Source organism: Acipenser ruthenus, chromosome 4 (assembly GCF_902713425.1).
Source record: "Acipenser ruthenus chromosome 4, fAciRut3.2 maternal haplotype, whole genome shotgun sequence".
Lineage (NCBI taxonomy): Eukaryota > Metazoa > Chordata > Actinopteri > Acipenseriformes > Acipenseridae > Acipenser > Acipenser ruthenus.
In genome coordinates this window covers 72,509,736-72,532,607 of record NC_081192.1, presented here as the reverse complement: position 1 = coordinate 72,532,607, position 22,872 = coordinate 72,509,736, and the positions used below count along the sequence as shown (strand labels likewise).

General features: G+C 38.0%; 1 protein-coding gene across 2 annotated transcripts in view; it reads right to left on the bottom strand.

Annotated features, from left to right (window-relative positions):
* Window positions 1-22,872, bottom strand: part of tsnare1 (T-SNARE Domain Containing 1) — a 265,495-nt gene that overhangs the window by 98,421 nt on the left and 144,202 nt on the right. For both annotated transcript variants that reach the window (XM_033999014.3, XM_034917187.2), the window contains exon 8: window positions 12,962-13,132. In XM_033999014.3, coding sequence (XP_033854905.2) covers window positions 12,962-13,132 — 171 coding nt within the window. The remainder of the gene's footprint in view (window positions 1-12,961; window positions 13,133-22,872) is intronic.

Below are 22,872 nucleotides of genomic sequence, written 5' to 3'. Positions count from 1 at the left end.
AGGATGAGAGGAGGAGGTCAATAAGGGACTTGAGGGAGGGTGGATGGCTTTCAAAGGTGGGGGGGGGGTGTGTAGCAGGGCAGCAGGAGAGAACCCTGCAAACTATTAGACGGGGCAGGGCAAAGCCCTGCTTGTATATATGTTTTGTATTATTATTTGCATGATTTATTATGTATTAAAATGACAGCGAAAAGCTGTGTGTACATTTGGTAATCCACGTGCTACAAAAAATTGTTGGAAACTAGAGACAACTACGCTTGATGACATGGAACTCATGATGACGACTTCTAGCCATTTAGAGTGCGAGTCCACCACCATAAAAAAAATGTGACTGGCGGGTTGCGGCAGCTCCTCCTTGAAAACCTCAGCATACCTGGTGTACTCCTGTAAGAGTAATGCCTAGAGCTTCAAACCAGTCACATCCCAGCATCCCTCGTCCTTTATTCACCAGCAGTGGCAATTTTCTCTTTGCTTAATTCTATTCAACCTCCACAAAAATGCTGCCCACAACCTTAAGTGGTGCTTGGGACAATTTTCGCAATGTAGCGTTGTCTTGGTTGGATTTTGGTGGCTAATGTGGCCATAACTGGTGGTATATTTCATCACTAATAAGTGAACAAGCTGAGTTGGAGTCAGCTGCCATCTCATGTTTCATTCAGTTTATGACAACCTCTGCATGTAATGGCGCCTTTTTTGCTGTGTCATTTCCTCTTTTAATCTGCGAATCACATACTCTTGATTTTCATCCACACTGACAGTGTGTGCCTGTTGGGTGGGTGCCAGTGTCTCTTCTGCCTTTGTCTTTGAGACAGACTTGCTTGACTTCAATCTTGTCATACAAACACGTACGATATGGCCTTTTTTAAAGTCAGCTGTGACAAAACGACATTCAGTGGGCTTATGACCTACATCACAGTGAAAGCAGGGCTTGCTTACTTTTTCTGTCCAGGCTTTGGAGTTTTCCTTTCCCCCGTCTTGTAACGTTCTGCCTTGTCTGATAAACTTTGGCCGATGCAGGTACAGTAGATACTGTCGCAGGGCAGAGTATACGGACATTCATTCATCAATCACAGTTTCCGTGGCCAGGGCCTTTTCTTCAGGCATTTCGAAGGTCAATTCAGGTTCGGCCAGCAATATTGTTTGTTGGCACTATGTCCAAAGATGAGTACTGGGGTGCAGATAGAGCTGAGGAGAGGGATGAGACTAATACTAAGTCATTCAAAAATAGTGCTTTCAAATAGTTAGTAATATAGCAGTAACTAGGGTTGGGACTGAAACATGTATTCATATTTGTAACACATTTAGATTAAAGCTTTTGAACTAAAGCACAATAATTACTGAAGATCTTAGGATTGTTCATCAATCATTACAATGCCTGCATGTGATTTGCATCGCAGTGCATTTTCAAAAACACAGTACAGATTTAGACGTCTTAATAGACAATTAAGAGCCAATCATCCTTAAAATGAACTCAAAGAACATTTGGAGCATCCTGCTGATGCAGCTAGACATTTTTGATAATTAGTATGGTACATTTGCCCTGAAACAGGCAATGGATTTCAATACACTCTTCATTGAGGAATTATTACCTTGAGGGTTTCCTAGACATATGCAGACATAACGAGCACTGAGGGGATGTAGTGAAAGACTTGCGGAAGCACAGAGGTGTAGTGAAGTGAGAGTTAATATGTAGGGCTGTATTTGTTCACGGTTATCACGGTACCCATTGCCGTGTAATATGTAGTTCCCTGTGCAAATCCCATTGCTGAAAGAATAGTGTAAATATACATGTTTTTTAATCACTTAAAAATAAATACAGCAAACGTTTGCCTTCGTGAAGCATTACCTGTTACTGTACACCCCATTTATATTGCATTTACGAACAAGATGTCAGTTTTAATAATTGCACACACAGGTGCTGGACACGAGTGAGAGGTTAGGGTAGGTGCAGTATATGCTTTTTGATTAAATATATCTTATATGCACATGCCGTCCTGAAAAAGAACTGTAACCACCAGAAATGTAATGTGTTGTCACAGTTCATTTGTAGTGCACAAGAAAGGTATAAAAGACACTAGAGCATCAGCAGGCTCCAGTTATTTTTCTCATAATATTACGTTTAAAACCTTTGTTCCAATGGCACAGAAAGACAGCACCATACAGTTAAATTAAAAAATACAATTAATTGTTAAATGGCAGAAAAATCGCCTATGCTTTTATTTGTTACTGTATTCCTTGTTTGATAATACCGACACAATTCATTTAAATACAATAACATCTCAAATCTGTTTCTCATACAGTACACCTTACCATACCCCAAGCTTCTTTTAAATGAAAAAAATAAATGCAGCTAGATTGAAAAACCCTGCCCATCACACAATACTACTCAGTTTCATAGTGAAATTGGATTAGAAAATGCTACATATTTCTTGCAATTTATTTTGTAGTTACTAAATACAACTTCTTGAACTAACTAACAATCCCGTTTGATACAAATATGTATTTTTCAATATACATCTGTGGTCAAAAGTTTGGCATCACCTAGAATTTAAGCATTGAGACAATTTAAAAAATATATATTTTTTATTTAAGATAATGTAATCAACTAAACTACAAAATGATAACGCAAAAGTCTACCGGAAGCCATAGTACAGTATTTCATGTTAGATTTCAAAATGTCAAATTTTTCAATTTGTGTCTGTTTTTCGTTAAGTATATTGAAAACTACAAATGTGATTCCAGTATGTTAATATAACATTATTCAGCAGGTTTCATTCGACTTTATGAAGCAAAATTAGTTAATTTGATAGGGTGATGCAAAACTTTGGCCATAACTGGAAGGTCTGGTTCATACTTCTGTTGCAGATGAATGCAATACATCAGACGCAGGGAGCTATTCAAGCTGTGCAGCTTCACTCCGTCCATGCAGCAAATGTTGATGTTTTTCAACATTATCCGACCCTACGTGATTTCAGTCGCATACGCAAGAGAAAAGGCTGTACGACTTTCCAAAAAAGACGCACGTCTCAAGAGTGTGGATAACGGAATTCAAACCTGTCACACAGGGTCATAGACCCTCGACTCCGACCACAAATGACGATGGAGTCTGAAGTATGAACCAACTTTAAATAGTAAACACACTTACGTGTTGGGGGGGCGTAATAAAATATAATTTACTTTAAAATTACTTAAGCTGCCTCTATTCGTAGATGGAACGCTATCAAAAATATGTGAAGCTAAGTGGCCTACTAGCTTTCTGCACATGGCAGTGATGAATATACTGTAAGAACAAAAAATAGTGAGTGCTTTTTTTTACCTGCAAAACTCGCCAACTTCAGATTCTTAATCATACACTGAGTTAATATGCATTAATATGGGGACAGCCTTGTTTCTAGCAGTTCGACTCTACATGTTAGTTCTCGAGAAAGGTGAATTATTGTGCTCCTGTTAAATCGATACCTGCAACGAATCACATCAGAGTAATACAGAGCAGGTCACGGCTCAAATCTGAGGGGTCTTCTCACTCTTCTGGATCATGATCCAAGATATCTCCCTCCTCTTGATGTGCAGTCCACACAAGCACACCGAAGTCTGGAATTTTCTTAGAGCAACGGACAGGCTACAAAAGTATATGTTTTCCAACCATTAAGTAGCCTATCTTGGTCAGACGAGTTAACAATGCAATGTAATGTATGTGTTACAAATAACAAAATACCTAAATTACGTAATTGGATTATTGGACTTTTTTATTATTACTATTGTCTTAAATACATGTTACTAAACATAGAAATTATGCTAGGAAATGATACTGTTAAGACACATTTCATTCTCTGCCTGGTCTGAGGCACCTATTAATTATGATGCCGGTAAGGGTCAATTAACGGCACAGTACAGATTTATGAATCAGACAAATAACATTTTGATGAGAAAATTGATATCTAAGGGCACGTTATTCTAACGTTGCGATGAGTGATGTTTTTTTATGGTAAATGGCGTTTATGCATCACCTGATGAAACACTGTTACTGGCACGATAAAGGAGATGGTAAGTTTAAGAAAGGCTGGTGGTAGGTTTAAAAGAAAATTGGGTTAACTCATAATTTTTCCTCTCTAGTTCTATGCAGTCAATTACTCATCGTCTGATTTAAAAAAAAAATATTGGAAAAAGCAGGGTTCCAGTGGGGTCCGGATTATTTTTATTTTTTTCTGTCTATTTTATTTTTAAATAGAGAGAGGATATAGCTTTTAATTTTTCATTATCAGGTAGTAGATAATAATTACATAATATTGCAGCAAAGCAAAGCAAAAACAAACAAAAAAAACAGTAATTAAAATAAAACATTTGCCTTTTCTGTACAATACAAAATGTCCCTGACTCACAAGCTTTCCCAGAGATCTGGAGAAAACATACTGTAGGGCCATATTTATAAAGCATTTACCCTGTTTTCCTTATTGGAAAACAACACAAAGAACTTGTAGTGTCAGATAAATCTTTCATGTGCTAATTTAACAGTCCCTATAGGCAGTTCAAATGCTCATTTCTGATTTTGGTTGAACATGCTTTCTGAATATGGACCATATTAAAACAAAAACTCATATTAAAATGTACATTTTCTATAGGCTTATTTTATGATTCCATATTCTGATAACAGCTTTGTGGCAAGATACATTTTCATTCCATACATGTGATATAGCACTAGGTTTATTTGATTAACTTTGACTGAAGAATTTACCAATTTTTTTCGATCTTTATTTTCCCATTCAAGCAGAGAATGGGTGAAATCGACCTGTATGCTTTAAAAAAAACAGACTTTTTATGCCATTAAGAAACGTCTTATGTAGGGAAACCCCTTTATCATATTCAACATGCAACAAAGCCAACATTCTAATTGAAATAATGTTTGGTCACAGCAGAGCGATAATTATAGATAGAAATCCTACACACATTTAAAAATTGTCTCAAATAAACCGCAGAAACCGCAGCATATAAAAGTGTATTACAAAGACTTTTATAGCATACATTTACAGGTAAAATAATATGCACAGAACAAAAGTAGAGATAGTTGAACAGAACTAACTTGCACTTATTATTCGGAGTCTGAGGTCCGACCTTCTCAGAATTGACAGTCATTTAAACAAATGAGAACATTCTAGCACTAGTCAGTCAACGAGATCTGTCAGAACAGGATGAAATGACTGACAGTGAAACTACAGTAGCCTATTAAGGAACCACTAAGTTGACTGACAGTGACATCTAGCCATTCAGAGTGTAAACTAGAGATAATTTTTAAATGATTATTTTTGGTAAGAAAATAAAAAATAGCGAGTGGTTTTACAGATGTTTATCCTATATACATGTATTTCAGTCAAACTCATATTTTTGGGGAATTTGACGTTTAATGAGCTTTACTGATTACAATCGAAAAGTAGCAAGCCTAACTATAACAATTTTTTATTTTTTAGATACTATTTCATTATCGTGTTACATTATTTTTTAGTTATAGTTACTATTAACTGATATGACTTATATTTGTTAATTGGCATTTTTGTTATCATTAAAGTTGACTAAAAAAACACTAGTCAGTTGCTGTTAGACATAACCTAGATGTGGGTTTGTCACAAAGACGGCCGGAGTGGGTGGCGTCAGACCAGAAACAGGAACACAAACAGACAGAGACTTGGGGTTTTGGTGAGGCTGAGCGCGTGATTGCGCTCAGCATTTAATAAACAGAACAGAAAATAAAAGGTTTGAACAGACAAAACACAGGACACGGCACTCGAGCCAAAACAAAAGGACAAACAAAACGTACTAACACACAAACGGTGGATGCACAGACAAACGAACAAACACGGTGAGTGAAAACACTATTTTTACTATTATTATTCTAACACTTATTATCTTTACCTCTGTCTCCAATCCCGTTCTCCACTCACCGAACACCTAACCCTGACTGACTAAAAATGTGCCTATTTATACTGTTGTGCTGGGATTCAATTACTAATTAATTATTCACTTGAATCCCAGCACGTGAATTCATTATGTGAAACCCCGTGTTCACATATTATATTTTAAATGCACGTGCGTGATGTGCAATCCCGTGCCTAAATACAAATATACACTTTTTAAATACACGTGAAACACAGACCCGTTTATATCCCGTGTACCAATGACTATACACCAACATTTACACACGCAACATACAACACATAACACACAATTGCACACAGGGCCGGGGCACATTGCCACAGGGTTACTAAATTCTGAGTACATTTCTTAAAATCTCTCCAATAATCCATGTGGCCAAGTCCCTGGGTTACTGGACAATCGTCAGCTTCATACAGCTGAAAGGTTTAGTTACACTGAGGAAAAGTGCAGAAAATGTTCCATCATGATTCATCGGATATACATGCTCTACTTGTCAATGAAATGCAATTGGCCAGAAGTCCATTTTCCAGGACAGCCCTACATGGACATTCAACCACAAGGCAAGTAAAGAAAGCAACAACCACATTTGGTATACAAGCTCATTCCTGTACTTTAAGAGGAATGTGTGGATTTGCTGCTGCAAGTCTGACATTCCTCAGATCAACAATATTTGAATCAAATCTATTTTTGCATGAAATTCCATCATAAAAAATGCTTTATAGAATCTTATCAGAATAATCAGGCATAGATATTTCTGAGTTGGCAATCCTGTTTGTAGGTTAAACATGGAAGGCCTATAAGAGGATGCCTATCATCTGCCAACACTGTTCTTCAAAATGGTACCAAGTGACAGATACACATTTCATGTGCCTAGACTGTTATGGGACTTAGCACTTTACTGACACGATATTGAACTAATTATTGATTTAAAAATAGTTTTTGTCTAAAAAAAAAAAAGTATCATGCATAAAAAACATTATTATTAAATACATCAAAACAGACTCATGAGTAAAGCTTTTTGAATGTTGACCCACTGACTCTGAATAGTAAACCCTTCATGACTGCCAGGACTGGGTTTTCTGGTGGTTTTTGGACATTCCAACAGAAAGAATGAAAACAGTTGCAATTCCGATAGTCTGAGGAAAGGTTTGCTAATGAAGTGGGGAGTGTATATATCTAGAGATTCAATAGATTTATTTAACATAACCATGTGCAAAGCCAGTAACATATTTTGAGTTTTTATTGCAATGTGTTTCTTTGTCTTTCTTTGCCCAGATATTATTATTATTATTATTATTTATTTCTTAGCAGACGCCCTTATCCAGGGCGACTTACAATCGCAAGCAAATACAAATACATTCAAGTGTTACAATATAAGTCATACAATAAGAACAAGAAATACAATAATTCTCAAGTGTGACAAACCACAATTCAATAATACAGCAGATAATAGTGAAAGTTACATCAGGATATGATTAAGTAGTGATAGTTACATCAGGATATGATTAAGTACAAAATACTACAGATTAAACACTTGGGAGATTACAATATTCTGAGGTACAGGATTAAATGCAGTAAAATAGGGGGCAGATAAGAGCAAAATAAAGCATATTTAAATGAAGGGTGATAGTGTCCCAGGATACAACAGAGGAGTTCTACAGGTGCTGTTTGAAGAGGTGAGTCTTAAGGAGGCGCCGGAATGTGGTCAGGGACTGGGCAGTCCTGACATCTGTAGGAAGGTCGTTCCACCACTGCGGAGCAAGGGTGGAGAAGGAGCGGGCTCGGGAGGCAGGGGAGCGTAGCGGAGGTAGAGCCAGTCTTCTAGTGCAGGCGGAGCGGAGAGGTCGAGTGGGGGTGTAGGGAGAGATGAGGGTCTGGAGGTAGCTGGGTGCAGTCTGATCAAGGCATCTGTAGGCTAGTACAAGAGTCTTGAACTGGATGCGAGCGGTGATCGGGAGCCAGTGGAGCGAGCGGAGTAGTGGAGTAGCGTGGGCGAAGCGAGGTAGAGAGAACACCAGGCGAGCAGCAGAGTTCTGGATGAGCTGGAGCGGACGGGTGGCGGACGCAGGGAGGCCAGCCAGGAGGGAGTTGCAGTAGTCTAGGCGGGAGAGTACCAGGGCCTGGACCAGGAGCTGGGTAGCATAGTTGGTGAGGAAGGGTCGGATTCTTCGGATGTTGCTCAGGAAGAATCTGCAAGTGCGTGCCAGAGTGGAGATGTGCTGGGAATAAGAGAGGCAGGGGTCCAGGGTGACTCCAAGGTTTTTAGCTGAGGAAGAGGGAGAGAGTGTGGTAGATTCCAGAGGAACAGAGATAGAGAGATCAGAGGAGGGGGAGGAGGAGGGAAAGAAAAGGAGGTCAGATTTAGAGAGGTTGAGTTTGAGGTGATGCGAGTGCATCCAGGAGGAAATAGCAGACAGACAGGTAGAGATACGGGAGGAGATGGTGGAGTCAGAGGTGGGGAAGGAGAGGAAAATCTGAGCATCATCAGCATAGAAATGGTATGAGAAACCATAGGATGCGATGAGGGGGCCCAGGGAGCGGGTGTAGAGAGAGAACAGGAGAGGACCCAAGACTGACCCTTGGGGGACTCCAGTCAAGAGAGGGTGAGGTGTGGAGGTTGCTCCACGCCAGGTTACCTGGTAAGTGCGGTTGGAGAGGTAGGAGGAGAACCAGGCCAGAGCAGTGCCAGAGATCCCCAGGTCAGCAAGAGATGATAGTAGAATAGAGTGATCAACAGTGTCAAAGGCAGCAGAGAGGTCGAGGAGAATTAGGACAGAGGAGAGAGAGGCAGCTCGGGCTGATGTATATGGTTATTATCCTGTTTCAGTTACCCTCTTTACATAAGAACATAAAGCCATTCATTCTATAAATGGTTTGGGTCTTTAAAGATCCTAATTATTATTATTATTTATTATTATTTATTTCTTAGCAGACACCCTTATCCAGGGTGACTTACAATTGATGAACAACATACCCTCGTCACTCTCTGTATAAAACATTGTCTGCTGCCCTTCTTTGTCCTAAGTCTGTCTCCATTTAATTTCCAACTGTGTCCTCAGGTCCTGGCTAGGGTTAACTTTGTTAACTCATTTAAAGATTTTAAAGGCATCAATCAGTTCCCTCAAATCCTTCTTTGTTATAGGCTCAATAGCCTGAGGAAATACTATCATTTTGTCTTCATTCTTACTTGTGAAATTACCTATTTCCCATACCTCTAGTGTACTCCACGCAATCCTGAACCCTTTTAAAATGTAGACCAAAATGTAAATGTCTCAGTAAAATTAAGACCAATTGTTGTTGTTACTTAGTCTTGAAATAGCGATGTAACCAATAGATGGTTGTTAATAAAAAAAAAGCTTTTCTTTGGATAGTTAAATAAAAAAATGTCCAGTTTCCATGTTTATTGAAAAAGTAATAACTGTACAGATGAGCACTGTTTTAATTCTTAGTCATTAAAAACACATATTTAGATGTCTGTGGTATAACAGAATGATTTATTGATACAATATGCAAAACAAATGACAATCATTTTTCATGCAATGAAGACAAAACACCTGGCCCATTATATTTATTGGTTTATTTACAATAATAAAAAAAAAAGTTCTTAAATGCCATTAAAAATAATCCCATCTGAACTAAAGAGAAGCAGTTATCCTGACAGGTCTTTTTTTAAATAAACGCTCATAGCACTTGTGTTTACACAACAGACTGAAGAACAACGTGTTTATAAGGTTTATAAATATTGGATCCACAAGGAATGTATTTGTCGATTACTATAGTGACAGCAAACCGGAGGATGTCAATCTTCCATTTGGCATGCTTTGGCCCTGTTGTTGTGCTGCACTCTATTTTTAGTAGCACTGTAGGCACTACATTTGTGAGTCCTGACAGTTCCAATCAAAGTGCTGCCCCTCGATTGGATATTGACGAAACAATGAAATTAAACCCGTAGTTTTTTCAACCAGATCAAGTGGCCTTGGAATCCCCATTTTTTTAAATGAAATTTGACAGGTTATTGATGTTTTAGATTTGTTATTCCAGGCTTTTCTCTGCATTCTCGTTTCTTAGCTTGTAGACCTCATGGCAAACCACTTTTAAAGAAATTTAATAAAAGAAAGCATTTTAAAATTTGCCAAGAAATATGAAAAGGAATCTGAAGCATTCTTCAACTAAATTATCTGGTCCAATGAGACTACAATATAAATTTTCTCCAAAAATGTACCACAGTATGTTTGGAGAAAAAAAGGGAAAGCCTTCAATGGAGAAAACCTTGTACCTACAGTTAAACATGGAGGTGGTTTGATGATGATATGGGGTTGTTTTAGCACAGGCGAATCCTCGAGGAAAACCTGTTTGAGTCAGCTAAGACTGGGGAGGAAATTCACATTTCAGCAGGACAATGACCTGAAGCACAAAGCCAAAGCCACACTGGAGTGGTTTAACAAGAAGAGAATTAATGTTCTTCAGTGGCCCAGTTAAAGTCCTAACTTGAATCCAATTGAAAATTTATGGCGAGACTTGAAGATTGCAGTCCATCGACGATCCCCAACAAACCTATCAGAACTGGAGCAATTTTCCCGTGAAGAATGGGCAAAAATTTCACCATCCTACTGTGCAAAGCTAGTAGAGACCTATCCAAAAAGACTCATAGCAGTAACTGACTTAAGGGGCTGAATACATATCCAAGTTTTGCTGACATTTAACCTCCTCCTCATATAACAGTGTTCAGTTTAATCACTACAGCTTTGAATAAAAAAAGTTTGTTCATAAAACTGTGCATACATTATTTGTAATTAAACAAAATGTGACATTATTGGTAGGGGGTGAATACTTCTGCAAACCACACTATATATATATATATATATATATATATATATATATATATATATATATATATATATATACTCTAACTGTATGACTGTTTGTTGAACCAAGAGCAAGCAGGAGAATAAATAAAACCAGATCAGCATGTAACAACAACACTCTCATTCACATCAGTCCATAATACAGCTTTTAAAACCCATCCAATTCACTGAACTTGGCTGAGGCAAAATTACTAGTTTATAATAGGAGCCATCAATTCAGAGTCTGCTTGAATGCTCTTTATATACGGTAGTATAGCGCTCACCCATTTACATATAATTAAAGATGATGAAGAGGGGTGTGTGGAATTTATCGAAGCGTGTTATCTATGATTTGTTTTTCAAATTTGGCGCGTTTTCCGTGAATAAAAAACGCCATTAAAACTTTAATTATATTGAAATGTACAGGCTTCCAGAAATTCATCAGAGCATGTTTTACACTGGTGCGCGGCTATATCCAAAAATTACAGTACCAGGTTACTGCTGTAGCACAGCCCCAAACTAACACAACAGCCCTTCCTATCTATACTGTGTGCATCTCATTGACTGTTCCAGTCGGGAACAGGTTGTAAGCAATATCTGTTTATTAAATACCAAGTATTGGTGGATCATTTCCTATTGGTTTATTCCCTCAATAAAACTATATAGAAGCTAAGTATACAGTGAGCCAGCCTTGTATTTTTTACAGGTTCTTTTATCAACATCCTTGCAAATGTTTTTGGGGTACGTGATTATTCCTACTATCTGCTGATCCCAATGGTTTGTTCTAAAGAATGTCCTAACTAAGTCTCATCACAATTTACAACTAGATAGGTGGTTGCCAATAAATATGCAGTATTAGGTTCATGCAGGTGCTTCCATTATATCTCCATTATCTACATGCAACCAAATTGGTTATAATAAAGATGTGTTTCTTTAATTATTATTTAAAAGGGTGTTTTTTTAATTATTCTTTTATGTATCTCATTTTTTTCTGCTCCAGCCTCTGGTGTGTCTTACCATTTCTCTTTAATGCAGCTTTTCATCATCTGTCCCACGCTGGCAGTAAGTGATATTGATCACTGCGCTCAATTCCAAAGCAATTTCTTTCGCTTTTTGTAGCCCCCACCCCCCACCCCCCACCCCCCCATTTAAAGTGCTCCTTTATTTACTTTCTCTTTTTTGGATGAAAATCAATTTCCTGTGAACTTGCAAGATTCCCCTGGCAGTTGTGAAGTTTAGAAATGGGACTAGTATCGTTTTACAGATAACAGGAATTTAGTGCTGGACAGTCTTGTGGGAGAGGAAGCTGTGCAGCTCTGAGAGAGAGAAAGAGAGGGGATTGAGTGTGGGAGAAATGTGTAAGATAGCAGGCACTAATCAGAGAATAGAGTGTGGCAGGCAGGCTACCTTGTCAAACAACGTTAACAAGGTTAACACAAAATAACCCGGGAACCAAGAGAAGAGGGAAGGCTGTATAATCAGTGTGAAATAGGGGCAATATAAATTGGGAGGAATTTTGTTCTGTACAGCACAAAATACACCAGTGTACAGGATATTTACATTTTCCAGTCCATTAAGTTAGTTTATGCAATTTTAAGGGTGAGAAACAATATATATATATATATATATATATATATATATATATATATATATATATATATATATATATATATATATATATATATGTTTGGTATATTTTGAAGATAAATCAGCAACACACTCTGCTGATTTAGCTAACTAGCAAAAACAGACCCATCCATCACCAATATGCATTAAATTGGTGTTGAGGTGTTAGAACTAGTTAGTGACCAAACATCTTAGTATTATCTGCATGGATAAAAAAAAAAGAAAAAAAACGTTTTACAAACATAATTAATAACAAACGGTCACTTTAGATATCATCGTTATTCGCTAGTTTATCAGACCAGTCATTTATATGCAAATGAAGCAGGTCTAATCTAGAACTCTGAAGATTCTACATCAATTAATAATTTTCAAGAGACAAATTTCCCAATGCTTGTGGGACGGTAGTGCTTAGAGGACAAGAGGGGAATTCAACCAAAAAATACACCACCCAATTTAGTTATCCGGTGACATTAAATCAAACATGGTATATATGAGTTTATAATTAGATCTGAACTGTAACTCATAATCATTTAAGGCTAGTGATTCTGTTCTTTCCTGCCTCTGACCTCTATCTGCAGCAGTGCCTCCTCTCGCAGCCTCAGTGCCTCCACATCCTCCTCACTGATCTCCGACAGGAAGGCCTGGTCGTCACGCCCGTCTTGGCTCTGCCCCGCCACGTCACCCCCGCCAAAGATCCTGTCATCCTCAGAAAGGTCTGCAAATGGGGTCCGAGGACTCTACACAGGGAAACATACATCCTTAACCAGCTGGACAGGGTGTCCTGACTTACCAGAATACACACATCATGGAGGGACTTACATACATGACCCAGGAGTGTCTAAAAGAGAGTTCCATAACAGGTTAGCCAGTCGTGGTTCATACTGGATTTATACATCAGCAGTTGACTTATATATCGCTTATCCATTTCCGACATTTGCATAGCTCAATAAGGGGGGGTTCTCATCATACGAGCCAGCGGGGACCCCCGGCCATACCTATCCTTCTGCAGCTTATGCGCTATTCCTTACTTCAAACACAAGCTCAGTTCTTTCTTCCTACTATCTAGTCCGGACTTGACCTACTATGTGTTTAGAGCTCAATGTCCCAACTAACCTTTCTACTTGTTACTTCCTTTCAGATCCCTGAGGGAGACTCTCTGCTTCTAACTTATGCCGTCCTTTTTTTCAGGTTAGCATCTGCTACTTATTCCAGCCTCGAAGGATTCAGGTTTGCATCCGCTATCTTCTCCTTCCTCGAGGGACGCTGTGCACAGTCTGGAAGGCCAAGCTCCTTTTCATTGACTGATTCATAAACGTGACCTTTTCTTAACCCTAACATGAGCTACTGCTGTGGAAACGATATATTTCTTTGCCGAGTTTAATGAGAGATAACACCTTGCCCACAATTCACTGCAGAGATTAAGCATTTCTAAGGAATATCAAGAAAGTGAAAAAATATATATATTTCAAATAATCGATTATAAAAAATAAATGAGTTTTAGTTAGTTTGTTCATAACAGGTTCTATATGATATAACACTGTCAGATTGTTATTGATTGATACTTAATAATTGTGTTAACAAGGGAAACCGAGGGACCACATTGTTTTGTGTTGAGTAATTAAAACGTTTTAATTCTATTTAATGAACACCTAACAACTTCATATTTCTTAAAAGCAATTACGAGTATCAGCACACCGTAGTTTTTAAAACTTGCATAACATGAAAGATTTTTGGAATTAGCTTCAATCATTTGAACTCCTTTACTGCATCTTCAACTGTTCGAGAACCAAGCAGCAACAGCTTGTCCCCAGACTGCAAAGAGTCCTGCCTCCTCACACCCTGATTAATGGTGTAAATTAGTTACAGTGACAATAACTAGACCAGCCTGCTGTACTGGAAAGAGCTTGAGGGGCAACACTCTTATTCCCCCTTAGTTCTGCCCTCACTGAGATGACTAAATAGTTTTTTTTATTTGCTTTAGCTTCCTACGTTCCCTTTATACTAGCCTGCTCTAATATGTGTGTCAATTAAGAGAAACCTCTCTCTTTGTGATTAAATGTCTGGGGAATAGGTACAGCTCGCTTGGGGGTGGGGGGACCATTACAGAGCAATTTTCTATAATTTTAGAGAATGACACATATAGACATAATATAATTCTGCCTGGATACTCATTAAAACAGCAGTCAGTAATAACCTTTAGATTTATTTTTTCATAACATGTATCATATTGTAATGGGCCCAGGCATACCATTTTGGAGCTAAGCAGCTGGTCTTTACCTGGATTAATGACACTTGATCTTTCTAGGCTAGGACTAAGCGGTACTGTGCTGATGTGAGAATTCATGGTTTAGACCATCAGCAGAGCTTCTAGCAGTCAGGGATAGTTTACCTTCTGCTACTACTGTACCTGCAGATTATAGTTAGTGAAAACAGTTAGCGGTTAATTGTTATTTTACTATCCAAGTGTAATCATGTTTTTTTTTTCATTTATTTTTTTACTTGAAACCTGCCACTTTATGCAACTGAAAAATAAATGAGGGACTGCTTATGTTAATTGTATGGATTTCTTTAATCCAGGAATAATTGGTACTGCGCTGATGTCCTTATCATACACATGGCATAAGATGATTTCACAGATGAACATAGGAAACATACTTAGAATAAATTCTTTACACAAAGAGTGGTGAGGTTATGGGATGGGTAACCTGGCTGAATCATTGGGATCTTTAAAGACCCAGTTTGACAAGTTTTGAGATCAAACAGCTATTAGGAACCAGGTGAGCACAGTCGTACATTTTCTTATATACATTTTCTAACCTGCTGCTATATGCAATTGCCAAAAAAAAAAATGGAGGACTGCTTACTGCCTGGATTTATTTCAACCAAATACTAATAATAGTAAAGACCTGAACAAGTAATATTCTTCACTGTGCTATACCTGCTCTGCAGAGAAACAGACATAGAGGGCTTCAGTTTCCAATAATGTGAATCATAACATCTCCAAGGCCCTAGCCTCTTTCACCAGGCCTGTGACAGAGCCTTGATCTGGCTAGGCAGTGCCTGTTACGTGCATTTTGATGTCTGCAGTTTCTCTGCCCTCACAGCACTGCTCTTCAGGAGGCTCCTCTCTAATTAGAAACAGTAGGCTGCAGTAATGCCATCTCCGGCCCTTGGATCGAATGGAACAAGTAGTATGGACAGGGGGAGTGGTGCATGGGATTCTTTTGGGGGGATTCATGTCTTAAAGTGACATTTTATTTGTACATTTGACAAATAACAACAGGGAAGCAAAAAATAATAAACTATCTGGTATACATAAAAAAGCTAAGTCTGTTCAAAAGTGGGAAGCACTGTGTAAAGCAGTCTTACAGGGTTATTGCCATTGCCTAGAGTCCCGCATGAAGCCTCATAAAACATCTGTTACAACTGTTTGGTGCAAAGGGAATTCCTCAAAAATATTGATTCTGTATATGGTACTGGTAAATGATCTGTGCATAATTAAATATTTTTTATGAATTGTCCTGAAAAACTGTGGTTTCAAGGAGGGCATAGGGGTTAGCAGCTCAATCCAAAACATTTCATTTTCACAGAGGTCCAGCAGGGTTGCCTCTAAATTATAGTTATTCATCATTTCTAACATCACCTTACTTCAGAAATGTGGCATAAAATAGTGGTTGAAAAGAGTTAGTTAGTAAGCCTAGTAAATAATGATCTAAACAGAAACAACAACAGAGAATAATATAGATCTGCAAGATATCAAACAGGTAAGAAATTTAATATAATGACTCATAGTGGTACGCATACTCTTTCTACAGGGTTTCCCTTAGTAAAAGCATAGCAAAGTATAATAAAGCACAGTAAAGGATGGTAAAGCATTGTAAAGCCCAGAGAGTTATGGAAAAGCATATTAAAAAACAAGAAAACCAGGGTAAACTATGGTAAATGCATAGTATAACAATAGGGAAAGCATGGGAAAGGTGCCAAAATACCATGGTAAACTTTTATAAAGGTTGTGGTGGTTTGTCCCAGCATGAGTGTGATTCTTAGAAGGTGCTGTCGAGTCACAGTGTTTTGGAGACTTTTCCTGCTAATTTTAAATACAACAATAAATACAATTTGAAAAAAGGTTACAATCCCTGAGATAAACTGAGCTATATCACAAGAACCTGAAAAACGTTTTGATGTGTTTTCTAGGTGCTTTCAGAGAAGGAGACCAAAGCTGTTTTCAGAGATATCGTGTTGGGTCTGCACTATCGACACGGCACTGCAGCAGTTTTAGAGAGCACAGGGAACTCCCCAGGGTTCTGCACTCCCGTCTCTATACAAACAATGAAAAAAGGTTCAAACGGCCATTGTTAGGACTGCTACTGAGGAAACAAGGGACCAGCACTAGTTTGTCATGACACAGCCTTCTCACCTACACAGCACTCAGTAATACTTCCCTTTCTGTCATTGAGATCACATTGCTGCAACATCATAGTCACAGTCCTGCTAGTGCCTAAAGTTCAATGGCAAAATAGCTGGATTTGAAAGATTAAAAAATATATATTGTAGCGTACACAGGGGAACGCAGGAGCAGGGCTGGTAGGTGACGTAATCACACACGAAGACATAAGCCCGATATACGTTACTTGCAAAGGAGCCGGCTCTTTTGTACAACGGTATCAGAGCTATGCTTTAGTGCGAGAGGTCCCGGGTTCACACCTGCCCTCTGTCTGTGTATGGATTGCCTCGCCCTGTATGATGCGCTTGCCTGCGTTAACCGAGATTGCGACAATATTAATACAACTGTTCTAGAATGTTAATTAAGAAATCAACGGTTTCATGAATATTCAACTTTTCATACAAACAGATCTTGAAAAAAAATTCCAGCATTAAATAACTGAGCAGGGTCTATGCCGTTGTAAATTATGCATGTGGGATACAGTAACAATTATTATTATTTGTTTATTTAGCAAACAATTCTGGCATGGAGGGTGCATTGTACACGTTCTACTTCCCTTCTTCAATTATATCTGTGCTTATACAGTACAGAGTTATTGTGCGGGTATAACTCTAAATGACTCCAAATTCATTTATTTTTATGCCCAAACTGCTGAATTAATCAAACATCTTCATCACTGTATTTCTTCTTTTATTTTTTTAGTTATTTAAAACTCCTTTAATGACAGTGGCGCCATCATTTTTTATAAACCATTTAGATTCAGTAATATATGTGTGTGTGTGTGTGTGTGTGTGTGTGTGTGTTTAAGAAGCTGGGTTCCTGAGCCACCTGACAAATGGGCCACTCTAATAGAAACACCACTTACAGGGACCTCTATTGTTTGTCATTAAAATGCACCATCTTTACAGCTGAAAAAGCAGGGAATTCAGTTAGCCTGCCAGCCAGCCTGCTTGCCGTCACCAAAGAAACCATGGTTACCCAGAGCACAGAGAATCCCTGGAAACGCTGTCACAATGAGCAGAGGGAATATGTTTAACCTCTGATTATCATGAACTGTAAGCTATTCCTTTGCAGAGTGCCTTGCCTTCAACCGAATAAAACAGCTGTGTATTTCAGCAGGCTAAAGTCCCTCGACTGCAGTCAATAACACCCCACCTCTTGGCAATATTGCTCCATATCCACATTCTTGAGCCCACTAACTCGACACTAATAAACAGCGCAATGTAACAAATAAACCAACCAATCATTATTCTGTATGTATGCTAGTGGATTATTATTATTATTATTATTATTATTATTATTATTATTATTATTATTATTATTAAAGTAGCCTTGCTTGACATTTAGCTGTATGTACTGTGTGGTACACTCTGTCGAGTATCTCCCTGTACCGAACACCTGGCTCTGTGACATTTTATAGAATATAATAGAGTAGAACAGAATACAATAGAATACAAGAGAATAGATTAGAATAGAATAGAACTGTGGAACCATGTGTGGTCTGACGCACTAGGCTTTCTGCTTGGACAGATAAAATATTCTGACTGGAAAAAACACATATCTACCCTTAGAGACATTAATCAGTCTAATTCTCCTCCAGAGTCTGTCCAATTAAACACTCTATCATCGGTAAGTTGTAATGATTTCATGAATCGAACAAAAAAAGTTACTGACATTAGGAATCAGATTCAACAGCGTACCAAATTTAGATGTGTCATCAAACTATGCTACTTGCACTACACCAATCCACATTTTTTTAATGTGAGTATTTTTCTTCAATTAGTCAAATGGATCTGCCTAATATAGATAGAAGATGAAATCCACTACATGTGGATTAGATCCTATCTCTACTCCACTTTTTAAAGAAGTACTCTCCAAAATAAATATCATGGCATTAAATATTGTTAATAGCTCCCTTTTATCAGGTATTGTTCCTAACTCTTTCAAGACTGCAATAGTAAAACCACTGCTCAAGAAATCTACCTTAGATCACAATGTTCTTAATAACCACAGGCCTATTTCAAATCTTCTGTTTCTGTCTAAAGTTTTAGAAAGAGTAGTTGCCGAGCAACTTAACACATTTCTTGCAGTTCATAACATATATGACAGACAAAGAGAAGGAGATACCTTTTTATTGGACTAACTAAACAATAATTAATCACAAGCTTTCAAGACCTCAGGTCTCTTTTTCAGGTGAGACCTCTGAGGTCTTGAAAGCTTGTGATTAATTATTATCACATCTCCTTCTCTTTGTGTATCATCTCTGGACTAATACGACTACCATTTCATCTATCAATAACATATATGAGAAATGGGTTTCAGCCTTATCATAGCACCAAGACTTATTAGAGTGCTTAATGATGTGTTGTTATCCTAGGTTCTTGTACTATTAGATTTAAGTGCTGCATTTGACACTATTGATCTTTCTGTTTTAATTGATCACCTTGAAAATCTGGTAGGATTGCAAGGTTGTGTTCTGTTTTGGTCTCTTGAACAGGTTGCAATTTGTTAATATAAAGGAGGAGACCTCTTTTTTGTTAAAGGTTACATGCGGGTCCCACAGGCTCAATTCTTGGCCCAACTGTTTTCTTTGTATATGCTGCCTATGGTCAGTATAATGTGTAGCTATGGGGTTAATGTTCATTGCTATGCTGATGATACACAGCTATATTTATCCCTGAAACAGGGTGACACCTCGGCTGTAAATATTTTGAGTACCTGTCTTGCTGACATTAAAAAAGGGATGCTTTAAAACTTTTTAATGCTAAACTCAGATAAAACAGAAGTGACGATCCAGGATCTCAGAAGCAACAATGTAATATGTCTGATTTACTCCTTGGTGGCTTCTCTTATGAAATAGCAGATGAAATGAGAAATTTGGGTGTGATCTTCGATCCAAATCTTTCTTTTGAGACACACATCAGAAATATTACTAAAATGTATTTTTTATCATCTAAGAAATATCGCTAAATTGAGAAGTATTCAGTACAGAAACTGAGAGATTGATGCATGCTTTTGTATCTTCTAAAATTGAATATTTGAATGCCTTATTCTCTAGTACTCATAGCCATGTTATACCTCGACTGCAACTTATACAAAATGCTGCAGCTAGAATTTTAACCGGGACTAAGAGACAAACTCACATTACACCTGTGCTAGCACTTCTGCACTGGCTTCCGGTCAGGATAGATTTTAAGGTGTTGCTTTTAATTTATAAGGCATTAAATGGCCTTGCACCATCATATTTAAATGATCTTTTAATACCATATATTTCTAGATGCCCACTAAGATCACAGAATGCCAGGTTTTCCCACAAATAAAAAAATTAAAAAAACACAGGTGGTAGAGCATTCAGTTATAGTGCCCCAAAACTCTGGAATGATCTGCCTAGCTCTGTCACTGCTTTTAAAACAAGACTAAAAACACACCTTTATAATGTAGTGGTTTTATGCTAAAATTATGTACCTTTTATTCTCTGCTTTGTTTTACTGTTCTATGTGTTTCTTGTATTCTTTTATTAATATTTGTCAATGTTTTTATTCAGTGAAGCGCTTTGCGACAATTTTTATTGTGAAAGACACTATATTAAAAATAAAGATTATTATTAGTAGTAGTCATAGTAGTCGTAGTAGTATTATTACCTGCAGACTGTTTCTGCATTCTGCCATGAATTTTAACTAACCACTTTTAACTAACCATTTTCTAACCACTAGCTGTGGACTTTTGTTGTTGTTGTTGTTGTTGTTATTCAATCAATCTTTTCAATCAATCTTTATTTTCTATAGTGGACCACCATCACAAAGCGCTTTAGAGGATACAGTAAAAAAACAATGCATAAGGCTCCGGAGTGGTGCATCCAGTAAAGGTGCTCCGTGTGGAGTGCATTTTTGTTTAGTGATTTTTGAGTGATGTTTTAAAGAAAACTGAAAATTATTTTGAGAGATGGACACCCTTACTTCTATCTTTACATGGTAAAATTTCAGTTATCAAGATGAATATCCTTCCCCGCATTAACTTCTTATTTTTCATGTTACTTCTTTCACCACCAATTAATTACTTCAAGCAAGCTGACTCTTGACTTTTGTAATTTCAAAATTTATCTGGAGAGGCAAAAGACCAAGAATTCGGCTCACAGTTTTACAGCATCCCAAAGGACTAGGAGGTTTGGCTGTTCCTAATTGTAAACTTTAGTATTGGGCCTTTCAGTTAAGAGCCTTCCAGACCTGGATGAATCCAGTCTTTGGTACCTTGGCAAAAAATTGAGGCCTCACTGGTATCACCACTACAGCTTATATGGCCTTTAATCTTTAATCTTCTATTAAAGTTAATTATTTGAAGATCTGAAAAATGGTTGAAAAAAAGTCTTGGGGTTTCTTCTAAATTTAGCAGCTGTTCTTCAATTTGGAATATCTCCTTGATAATGACTGAGGGGCAGCCATTTGAAGCACTCAGCTTCATCATCCAAAGAGATAGTCACTTTAAATAACATTTTTAATGATTTGGGCCTACGCAGTTTCCAAGACTTAAAGAACACCTATTCTCTTCCTGGATCATCATATTTTATGTACTTACAACTCTGTTCCGCTATCCATGCATGTAGAATATCCTTGGACACTGTTTTACTTTCACATCCAATGGTAAACTGGTTTTCTTTGTCCAAAGGGTTAGTGTCTTCTCTTTATGATCGTTTCATAAAACATACTTTAAAACATTTGACAGTATCAACTATTTGTAAAGGAGAATCCGCCCCTAACCAATATGTCATCAGCAAGCGCATAAAAGCTGTGTGTTATTCTTTCATGTCGCTTCTTTTTGTTTCGGCTGCTCAGTCAAGTGCTGGGAGGCCGAAACGGGAGTTGACCGCTTAGAGTCTGGAGGAAGGGCTGCCTTCAGCCACAGATTTCCTGAGGTTTCCCCCTAAAAAATGTAAAATACGTGAGTACAGAGTTTTTCCTTACCTGAGTGCTGAGCGGTTCGTATTTATGCACTAGGGGACGGGCCGTGTCTCAGCTGCTATTTTCATGAATTTAAATATTTGGGGGATAGGTAGCAGGGTGCCACTGTGGAGAGTGTTAATTATTTAATATTATTCATTCATGGTTTGGTGGACTTGTCTTTACTGGGGGGAAGGTGGCCGCAGCCACTTCCTATCTGCGGCACTGAGATGCATGTAACTGTTCATGTTTTTCCAGCCGGCCTCACGCAGGTAGCCATTGGGCACCCACGGACGAGGCCTCTGGCCAAATTTATCTCTCCATTGTGGGGTGCGTTAATTATTTATTATTATTCTCCTTTCATGGTTTGGCGGCCTCGTCTTTTTGAGGGGTGGTGGCTCAGCCAGTTTCTATCTGCGGCAATGGGATGCATGTAACTGTTCATGTATTTCCAGCCAGCCTCCAGCCAAATTTATCTTTCACTCGGGCCCTGAGTGCCCTCCACAGTCATCGGGCCTGAGCGCCCTTCACAGTTCATAAATCATCTACAATTGCAATCATCATCATTCATTCATTCATTGTCATTCATTCATAGCGGATTCTCCGTGCTGAAGTAACTGATCAGACAATATTATGCTTAGATTGCTGTTAGGACATTTCACTTGTGGTGGTTATGTCTGCTCTTTATTATAACAATTAGGAAATAATATAGTAATGCCGCAACCTCTTGTTACTTGTTTCAGTAACTATTCTGAGTTTGTATAGTTCTGAGAATTTTATGAACTTTGGAAGCACATTTAAATTTACATTCATTTAGCCGAAATGATTTCATTGAGCAAAATGTCATAAATAGACACACAGTGAAATGAATATGTAAATAATTTGCTGTGACCAATAATAATATAATAGTAAATGATATGTGGTGTGTTACTGTAATGCTACTTCTGCCATAATGTTTCTTGTTACAGATCTGCCAATTATAGGACACCACAGAAGGCTAGGAGAGAATATAATAGCACAGCATGAGGAAGGGCAAGGTGTTAGTACTGTATTTTGTGTGTGTTCAGTATTCAGATTTTAAGAAGTAGCATTGAAGAGT